General features: G+C 49.9%; 1 protein-coding gene across 1 annotated transcript; it reads right to left on the reverse strand.

Annotated features, from left to right (window-relative positions):
• Window positions 1–1,237: 1,237 nt before the first annotated feature.
• On the reverse strand, window positions 1,238–9,847 carry LOC104639494 (extracellular tyrosine-protein kinase PKDCC). The gene is made up of 7 exons (XM_075753579.1): window positions 9,277–9,847; window positions 8,928–9,050; window positions 6,582–6,853; window positions 5,369–5,448; window positions 5,170–5,274; window positions 3,513–3,689; window positions 1,238–2,134 (listed from the first exon to the last, which is right to left on the reverse strand). The coding sequence occupies exons 1-7, from the start codon at window positions 9,784–9,786 to the stop codon at window positions 2,031–2,033; spliced, it is 1,371 nt and encodes a 456-aa protein (XP_075609694.1). The 5' UTR covers window positions 9,787–9,847; the 3' UTR covers window positions 1,238–2,030.
• Window positions 9,848–10,118: the final 271 nt, after the last annotated feature.

Here is a 10,118-nt window from a genome sequence, read left to right on the forward strand (position 1 = left end):
TACAATGAAAGCTTCATGGAAAAATCTGCAACTTGAAAGGATAATCGCATGACTAAACCAATTTTTTTTTACCTGGAGAGACTTTTAGTACAGGAAGATCTTTCTAACACAAACTGGAATCACTTCAACTTTTACATTCTCTCTCTGAAATGACCCCAGGCTGGCCCTTGCCCTTGCTTTGGGGAATGTAGTTCTGATTTGTATCTCAGGAGGCTGAGAGATATGGAATAAACTCTCATTACCTCTTGCTAATGTAAAGCACCACACAGCAGATGCCTGAAGCCCTGCTCAGTGGGGTCGATGTAAAACAATAGCGGACCCCTGGCAGGACCTTTCCTTCAACTTCCACAGGACCCACTGTAATGGAGAGAGCGGTCTGTGGCTGTCCATTTAAAAAGCCTTGCCTTCACAAAGCCTGCAGCAATGTGGCCATCGCTAAGAAGAGCCTTCTTGTTGTGCTAACTAGGAATTCTCATTAATTGATATCACTATCAGAGTCCCCGAGCCCCACTGTAAGCAGCAGGGGTTATAGCGCATGAAAAAGCCCCCATACGATGACATTGCTGTGGGTTAATAGAGTACTAATGAGTTGAAAGGCGAGAACCTGCATTAGGGAACACAGGACCAGATCATGAAAAACACAGCACAACCGTCGGGGAGGGAGCGTGGGGGGTGGTACCCCAGCTGCTACAGGGGCCCACATAGAAATGGCCACACCGTCAACGGCAACATCCCGAGAGCCGCTGTGTCCACCCAGCAGCGTGGGCCAAGTGGAAAAGTCGATGCAGCACAACACAGAGGCTGCAGCGTGGCTCTCCTGCATGAGGCCAGGGACCTTCCCTTGCAGGGCATGAGGTCAGCGATGATTTGGGCTTTCCCCAACCGTGCTACAGAAGAGGCACTGTATGGTCACTGCTTCCAGGCGCTCCCAGGAGTGGCACATTACGTTGCCATCTTTTACAGCCTGAAATTATACTAACCCCCACCTATTTTTCAGAGGTCACATCTACATTTTCAGTAAAGGGCAGATGCAGGAGGCTCTTGAGACCAGACTGTCTCTTCTATGCCTGTGAGCCTGCAAGTGCAGGCACAAAGTGTCCTCCAAGATCTAAGTGTCCAAGGGGCTTTGGCGCATTCGCACACTGCTGAGCACACTCACAAGCTGTCCTCGGGAACAGGTGATGATGCTCGGTGAGCTGAAGGTGGGGAACACTTGCATTTGTTCATTTGGTTGCAGTAAAGACTTGGACAATTAAAGAGAAAAACTTCACAGCATGCTTAGAATAAACATAGTCATTCTTTATCATACAGAGTAACGCCTTATACATAAATAATTTGAATGTCTCGTTCTTTCACAGAAAGTAACAGAGAAAAACCTTCAAGGTTGATACATGGGAGCTGGCATTACAAATCACATAGGGTCAAACCCAAATCCTGCATTCAAACAAGAGTTGACCTATACACCACCTCCCTCCCCTGCCCTGGAAAGAACTGAATCAGATCCCTCCTTGGAAAACCATCCCCATCATCAACCTCTGGTTACGGATCCCAACCCTGCAATCTCAACCCATTGCTGAAATCCAGTTCTTTACATTTGCAGTGGTATGAAATCCTAGTCAGCAGCTGCAGAAGGAGGCGTTGCCTTCTCCAAGGTACATTATCCATAGGTTTTTGGAGGTAACTGAACTAACTAAGCCTACCCAAGCCAGATCCCTTGCAGCTATTTCTATTTCTTGGCTGACAAGCTGGTTACTGAAGCAGCAAGGCTAGGTATTGCACAGTCTAGCAACATTTGACTAAAACTGGGAGGGCTTATGCAGAACAGCAGTGTGGGAACAGAAAAAGAAGCTAGCGGGGCTGCAATGAGAAATCTGAGCTTTGATCAAAGAGACAGCAGCATTTGACTCTATCCGAGCTGGCAAGGAGATCCCATCCCAAAAGCAAAATAAAATATGTCATTCTTTTCAGCAGATGAAATTCTCCCCAGTGGTTTGTTCCTCCCAGGATCATTTTACGTGATCTCCTTTTCTTTAAAGTCTTTCCCTCGAGGAAGCCGATCGTTTAATATAGACTACAGAGTTAGCATCCGGTATTAAATCAGTCAGGCTACTCTGAAATGAGGCAAGCGGACGTCCTGGAAAGGAAATAAAAATGCAAGTTTAATAGAGGAGATAGGTTCACCTTGACCCATGCTATTTATTGCAGAAGACACAGGAACACGCTGCTCATTCAACGGAAGGTCACTCCACCCTGCCATAGATGTGGTATACACTCCCAGTAAACTCCAGATGCTCACTGCGTGTGCACAAGGAACGCACAATCGGGCCCCAGCAGCTTTTACGTCTTGCTTCGCTTTACCGAGCTGCCCTAAGAGGGACTAGCCTGTTCCCACAGCTCTCATTAATCCGACTGGCAAAGTTAGGCGCTCGGCATTTCAGCCGCACGCTTTTGGCATCTTTGGCTGCAAAGATGAGCTGTAAAAATGTGGGGAAGAAACATGTCAGGAGCGTTAACAGACCACAGGCACAGTGCAGGATGGCAGGGATCAGCATCTGAGCCAGGCGCTGCCGGAAGGCTCTTCTGTCCCACGTGCTGCTTCTTCTGCACCCCCAGCGCTATTTTAAGCGGGGTTCCTTCCAGCCAGGCACCGAACACAGCAACTAACAGCCGCCCCATGAGGAAGCCAGATGCGATGCGTTAGGCACAACTCACACAATCCATTGCTGGTGTGAAACCCGCTCAGAGAGATTTATGTTGCATCACTGTAAGCGCTTTTACGTCACTACTTAGCCACATGCCAATTGCACACGAACCCTTGGAAAAGCTGCGGGTTTGGTAGTTTTGGGTTGTTTTTTTTAAATATCATGTGAGCCAACAAGACGTGATTCTTTAGCACCGTTGTGAATGAAAACACTCATTTACCTCATTTAGCGTTTCACTTTATAAGTAACAATTTACCCCATGATTGAAGTGTCAGCTAAATGAGGTAATTTATAATAATTCTGAAAGCATGCCAACTGTAAGAGGCTATAATCAGAGCTAATTACAGGGACATTTTGGAAGTCCATTGGTTTGGGGCTTTAGTTTTGATAAAGGGGATAACAGCTTGTAAGCTATGATTCTTTTAATTAAAACAGTAGTAACCACCTTCTTTTACATAGCTTCTTTCATCTCTACAAACCTCACAGCTTTTTGCAAACTATACATACCACAGGAATTATTTAGCCTAATACCAAAGTGAAGCCATCTCTGCATGAAATAAGTAACTGTTCAACAATACCTAGCAGTCCTGTGCAAAATTTGTAGAGGAAAGAAAGTGCAGAAAGAGAATATAATTTCTCTTGTGTCTCCTTACAAATCCTCAGGGGATCCTTGGATGCCCACCGCAGTAGCTATCCGATCTCGAGAGTAAGGAAGGCGCTACAGAGGAGGGCAGCAGCAGCATCCCCACTTGCGACTGAGGAAGCAGGGGCACCACGCCGCAGCAGCCTGTCACCTCTGGCCAAGCTCACCTGTCCACGTCCTCCGCTGGGTAACGATAAAACTTTGACATTGCGATTGGGAGTTACAAATTGCGGCAGCTTCCTCAGCACTGTGAACGGAGAGCAGGCACCCCAGGTGGCTGTAGGAGGGCCAGCACTTGTAGTCTTCTCCTTCCACCGTTCGGAAGCCCTTTAGGGAGATGTAGTCTGGGAACAGAAAGAGGGAAACTCTTTAAGGGCACTTTCAGAGACTAGTTACACTAAACAGTATGCTGCACTTCAGTGAAACTCTTCAAGAAAACATGACAGTGATAGATTGAACTGACCTGCTTAGATGGAGTGGGTGCAGCTGCAAAGATAAAAGAAACCCAAATCCTAACTTTTAGTTCTGCTATGGAGCACAGGACAGCAATTCCCCCACGGATGTAAGAGAGGGGGCAGAGCTGTCAAGGGTGAAGGGACAGGGGAGCGACCATGGGGAAGGGGGGGTAGAGGCTCCTCTTCTTCTCCAGAGAAGCCACCCTCACCATGGCCTCTCCTACACCTCAGCCCCAACAGCAGAACCAGCTCATTACAGATCCAGCATCGAGCTACATGGGGCACGCTCTGACCCACCCATCATGGTGCTTCCCACAGGTACAGGAGATTTAGGGACCCCAGTGGGGGGAAGGGAGCCCAGATCCTGCCCCAGTGGGATATAAAAGACCTGACAAGCCTGAGCATGTGATATTCAGCCTATTGTTCATTGACTGCTAAGAGTCTCTCCCCACCCTCCCACACCTCTAGGACGGTGATCATTTTGGCACACTGCTACTGGGCCAGTTGCAAAGCCAACAGGTAGGTGTTGTTGGAAAATACTAGTAATTTCTGTTAAAGCTGCTGGTCCTTCAGCGCAAATGACTGGGTAGCTTTGTTCGAATTGGTGCAAACTCCAGTTCTTTCACACATAAAGAGATTTCCTTCCATGAGCCACCATCACCACCCCACCATCTCAAGTGAACACTCAGGAAAATGTAAGCCTCAGTAACCACAGGACTTTTGAAGCCTATCTTTTGATTAGCCTCATCTCTACCACCAAACGGGTCCTTTTCAGAGGAATGCACCTCATAAAGGCTCATTTATCCATCCAGAGGTCCAATAGGATGGTCTTCAGAAAAAAGAAACTTAGAGGGCACCAAGGTCCCCGCTACCCTGCCACGCTCATCTCAGTGTTGTCACCTCCCCACTGTACATTCCCAAAATAATCTGTGCTCAGCAGTCAGAAGCCACCAAGCGAAACGGGAAGTTTCAGTATCAGCCTGGAAAACTGACCCATTGGTCTACAGGATAAGATGACCCCGAAGAGAGATAGGAGACAGTTTGCTACTCTGGTCTAATTGCTTAAGCTAGCCCAAATATATTCACTTGAAACACCAATGCACATTATGAGAACAATATTTAGAATCAGTGCAAACAGATGTCCATATGTAGGCCAGATTGTCTGCATTGCATTTATTTTGTGAAACAATACAGTCATGCATAGCTCCCATGAAAAACCAACAAAAGGCTGCTCCAAGAAAAGATACTTTTGGTGCTTTTCTTAGCGACTGTACACCGCCTGAATGTATGGGAGATCAGAATTTGACCAGTTACCAAGTTCCTCGCTCCCTCAGCAGTTATGGTACTTAAAGCATTCAAAATGATGTACCTTTTAAAAGAAGAGGTCTTTTCTGCAGATAGAGCCCAGACTTGTACAGATGTAAAACCTTTTCAAAAGCTTTCAAGGTTTCATTTATTCCATATCGTAAATCACCTGCATTTAAAGAAAAAGATGACAAAGATGAGTCATTCCATCAAATACCATTTAGAGACTTCTAATAAAGAAGTTTACAAATATTAGCTGGTACCTGTTGCATTCAGAATATCGGTCAAAAAGGGCCGCAAAGCCGGTGGTGCAGAGTGCGGCAAAAGGTAGGTGAAAAAATACCTGCAAAAAATCCCACAGACTGATTAGAATACAGTTGCTTAATTTCCCTAGTGATTAAGTTGTCTACATTTTCCCGTAACTCGATTACCCAAATGTAACTAGTAAGTCTGCTTTGGTTATAAGTTATGTTTGAGCACTTCATTGGCATCTCACAGACCATTCCTGCGAGTTGGGCTGAAAGCTTGGTCCTTGCAGCACAGCACGTAGCCAAGCACGGCGTGAAACCTACCTTGCCAAAGCTCACACAACGGAGCTTTCCCTCATTCCCCAGGGCCGTATTTTTGCACTAAGCAATGCATTTCCCATCAAAAAAAAGACCTGTATAAAAGAAGACTCATGCAAGACCTTTCCCTTGCCCTGAGAAGGTTTGGCCTTCTTATTACCACTGGAAAGGCAGGACTCGTTCCCTGAACCTCCTAGAAAACTCCTGTTCTACAAGACACAAGCGCGTTACTGCAAGGCTGCAATAATCTGTGCAGGGATTTGCCCTTTAACACCGAGTCCTGCAAATTCAGGCTCCCTTACCAAGTCCTTCTGTGTAAGTGTCCAGCTGCCAAGACTTCCACCAGTACATGACCTGCCAAGCATCAACGGTGAGTGGAAGTCACCGTGCTTTCAGCTGGTGGACTACACGAGGTGCTGCAGCAGTCTCAGCCCCTTGCCCGTTACCTGTTTCATCGATCTTCCATAGGTGCCCACAGTCTCCATAGGGAGGCTCGGAGTTCAAGGGAAGAGTTAGCCACCCTGATCCCAACAACGCGGGCTCAAAGCTGGTGGGCTTTGGCAGGTAGCCCACGCTGCCGCTGCTTTCAGCAAACACAGCCCGTGGATGTCAAGCGCCAGGGCTTGTTTGGCAAACACTACGTTCACAGGTGCAACCTTTGGGGCAAGCTTCTAGAAGGCGCTGGGGAAAGGGAGCAGCAGAAGAAAGATGCCTGCATTCTCACCAGACAACAACTACACTATTTTCCTGCCTTATAAGGAAAATAAAATGGCTTCAAAGCAATCCTTAACTACCCTTTGACAGAGGTGAGGGGCAATCACCGCACGGAAGAAACGCGAGATGCTAGAGGCTACATGGCACTATGTGAGCTCAGCCACCCCAGATCTTTCCCCCATCCCGCTGGACATACCGATATGCATTAAAAAGATTCTTCTTTTCATTTATTCCTTCGCATTTCCCAGCCGCGGAGCATTTGAGAGGAAAGCTTTTTGTAGGGAAGTCAAGTGTGCAGTCATTATCTTCCTTGCATGACAGTTCCTCAGTGCTGGCATCATCCATGTCTGTCACTTTTAGGTTTCCATCCACCATAACAAACTGCCTCGGCTGGAAATCCAAGAGGACTATTGAACCCAGGGGCGAATGTGCCAAGTAAAACAGCAGTTTCACAAGACTCAGGCAAATCTGAGAAAGAGAAAATGAATATGCATGGGAAAAACAGATGAAAAACAGCTATTAAACTGGAAGTAGAACAAAGGGGAGGGCATTCAATGAAATTAAAGGGGGGAAAAAAAGCATATAGTACTTAAAAGGTAATTATATGTATGCTACAAAATTTATTATCAACATTGCCACAGGATTTGACTGGTAAGTCGTTTAGCAACATTTTTTAAAAACGTGTGTATACAAAAAGAGACATTTGCAGTTAGAAGAACCAGAGGAGAAAGCTGTGAGGAAAACAATAGCAGCCTTCATGTTTCAGGGGCTATATTGATTTGCTAGCTGAAATCAGAAGGGTTTTTTCCCACTCTGGCATAGAATTAACACATTCCCCTCCCTTCCCCCATGCTGTTCCATACAGACTGAGGCTCCATGGTCATTAATACCAGATTCATGCCTTGCTGCATCACTCAGCAGTATGAATTTGCGCACACAATCGTGCTTCTGAAGAATTAGCCAAAGCATGCAATGTATTTATTGCCAAATTTTTTGCTTTTATGTCAACTTTCTGGCAGCAGGGAAAGGCCAGACAATACCTGATCCAGCAGAAACCTCAGTAAACTATTTCTGAGCAAACCAGAGCTAGAAGAGTGCATTTATACTGCACCGGCACTTTGTTCAAGTAGCTTTTTGCAGCAGTTTTCATTCAGTCTCAGCAGCCCTGGCATCAGACGAACTGTATCATCAGCTAGGTGTGCCAGGCAGACCCGCGCCACCCCGCGCTGCCTCCGATAGCGATCTGTGCAGGCGCGAGAGTTTGTTCACTTGGAACGGCTCACAGAATCGCTTGTATCTGATGTGGCTCATCAGAGGGGAATCCCATTCGTTTAGACACCCTAATTAGGAAACAGGACTAGACAGTGCCAGCATAAGTTCTGAATTAGTGTCTTCATCAGTCAAAAGATTAGGAAAATCTTAATGCCACCACACCAGACTTCACCACCAGCTAATCCAGCATCATGGGTTTCTAGCTCTACAGAGACTTTGGCACATTTGAAAAGATGAGGTGCTGGGAAAGCTATGTAGAAGCCAGCATGAAACAGTTTGTAAGCAAAAGTGGAACTCCACAGGCTAAGAGAAATGACTCTGGAAGCTCTGACGCTATTTTACTTGATTAGCGAAGCAATCCTAAGAATCCCAGCTTCACATCCGGCTTGGATGGCAAGGCTCCTTTTCAACATTGTGGACCACATGCAGGCAGGGATTTTATTTTGGGACTTTTGTTGTGTTTCTATTTTGCTCAAAGCATTTCTTATTGACATTAAGGTACCCACGCTTCTACTTGATGCTCTTTCCTCCTGGGAACCAAACAAGTAGTAGTGAACCCCCAACTGAGATCTTGAGGCAAACTGTAATACAAGCTATAACCAAAATAATTGCCATGTCGTAAGTCATTTATGTTCCTGGGGAGCTGAAGAGTCCCTACGTGGGATGCTTATGAGACAAGGCAGTTCTCACTACCAGGCATGCAATCCTAGCACCTACAGCAGGAGGAAAGCAATTTAGTAGTGTTTGTAGTACAGTAATACCTAAAGGGCTAAGATCAGAAACATCATACAAACACATGGTGAGAGACAGGCTGCTCAGCCTGCTGCCTGAAGTAGATAATCCACAGAAAACACCAGACTCACGGCGTGGCGAGGAGGTTTTCCCAAGACAGACCCAGCTTGCTGAGGGGCCTCGCAAGGAAAGCCCCTCTGTGGAGCGGAACAATATAGAGGGAAAACTAGCAATATAGTGTAATACTGAGTATTAAACACCACCCCAGCCCTGAGCAAGATTTCGTGGCCGTTTCCTCCCAGATGTAGCTCTTCTAACATCGCTTAGAGAGAAGGAATATAACTGTGAGACTGCAGGCGAGGGCTATTTTAATGTGATTTAAAAAGGAGTGAAAACAAAACGATTTGAGGACAATTTGCGGGAGCAAACAGAGTGTCAGCATGACAATCCCTTTTGCCCCAGCAGTCACCGCGGGCTCTTCGCATTTACCCAGTTTGCGGTCTAAAAACGACTGATAAAACTCCCTTTGTTTTCTTACTTTAAATCTCTCCTCCCAGGGGGTCTGCAGAAGCTGAATCATCTCCAGGGGGGATCCCAGCTCCAGCATAGCTGTGACCCGTATTTCAGGATCTCCGCTATTATCATAGCATTGACCGTGCAGCTGCCGGGGAGGGAAGGAAGGATTGTCAGAGCGATGCCGCTGCCAATGCCAGCAGGTCCGGGACGCCCGGGGACGGGGAGCGGGGGAGGAGGCGGGGGGGCAACACACGGATCGATGCGGCACCGAGCCGGACACCCCTCCTCCCCCCCCAAAAAATTCCCGTACCGAGGGAGCACATCCCGCAGCCTCCCCCCCCCCCCCCCGGCTTCGGCGCGCCCCGCCGTACCTGGACGATGCCGGGATGCTGCAGGCGCTGCAGCAGCGTCACCTCCTTCAGCAGCTTGTAGGCGGCCAGGCGGCGGCAGCCCGCCGGCGCCCCGTAGCGCTGCACGCACTGCCGCACCTCCCGGCCCGCCCCGTGCACCGACTTGAGGGCGACGGCGCCGCCGCCCGCCAGCGCCGCCCGCGCCACCACCTTGGTGAAGCCCCAGCCCAGCACGCTGACGCCCGTCGCCAGGCTCAGGTCGCCGCAGCCCAACCCGCCCGTCGCCGCCTCCCCGCCGCCGCCCGCCGCCGCCAGGCGCCGCAGGTCGCGCCGCCTCTGCCGCAGCTCCTCCCGCAAGCCCGGCGGCAGCGGGAGCGGCGGCGGCGGCGGGGAGCCCGGCTGCCTCTCACCGCCGCCGCCGCCGCCGCGGCCGGCCGGCAGCGCCAGCAGCGCCAGGGCCAGCAGCGCCAGCAGCGCCGCCGCGCTCAGCCGGGCGCCCCGCCGCGCCACCGCCGCCACCGCCGCCGCCATGGGGAGCGGGGCTGCACCGCAGCGGGCTCCGGCCGCTCTGCCGCCCGCGCTCCGCCGCGCTGGGGAAGGCGAGCGCCGCCGAGGGGGCGGGGCGGGCGGGCGGCCTCCCCCGGCGCCGGGCTCCCCCACCCCCGCCGGCCCGGCCCGGCCCGACGCTGCGGGGCAGCCGCTGCCCGAAGGGGTCCGCGGGCGCACCAGGCAGCGGCGGCACCGGCCGCCCGGAGAGGGTCCCGCCGCAGCGGTTCTGGGAGAGGCGGCCCGGGGCGGATATCGGAGCTGCCGGCAATGAGCGGTGCATCCCCCCCTTCCAAGGGAGGCTGTGTGTAGCAAAA

Source organism: Balearica regulorum, chromosome 5 (genome assembly GCF_011004875.1).
Source record: "Balearica regulorum gibbericeps isolate bBalReg1 chromosome 5, bBalReg1.pri, whole genome shotgun sequence".
Taxonomy (NCBI): domain Eukaryota; kingdom Metazoa; phylum Chordata; class Aves; order Gruiformes; family Gruidae; genus Balearica; species Balearica regulorum.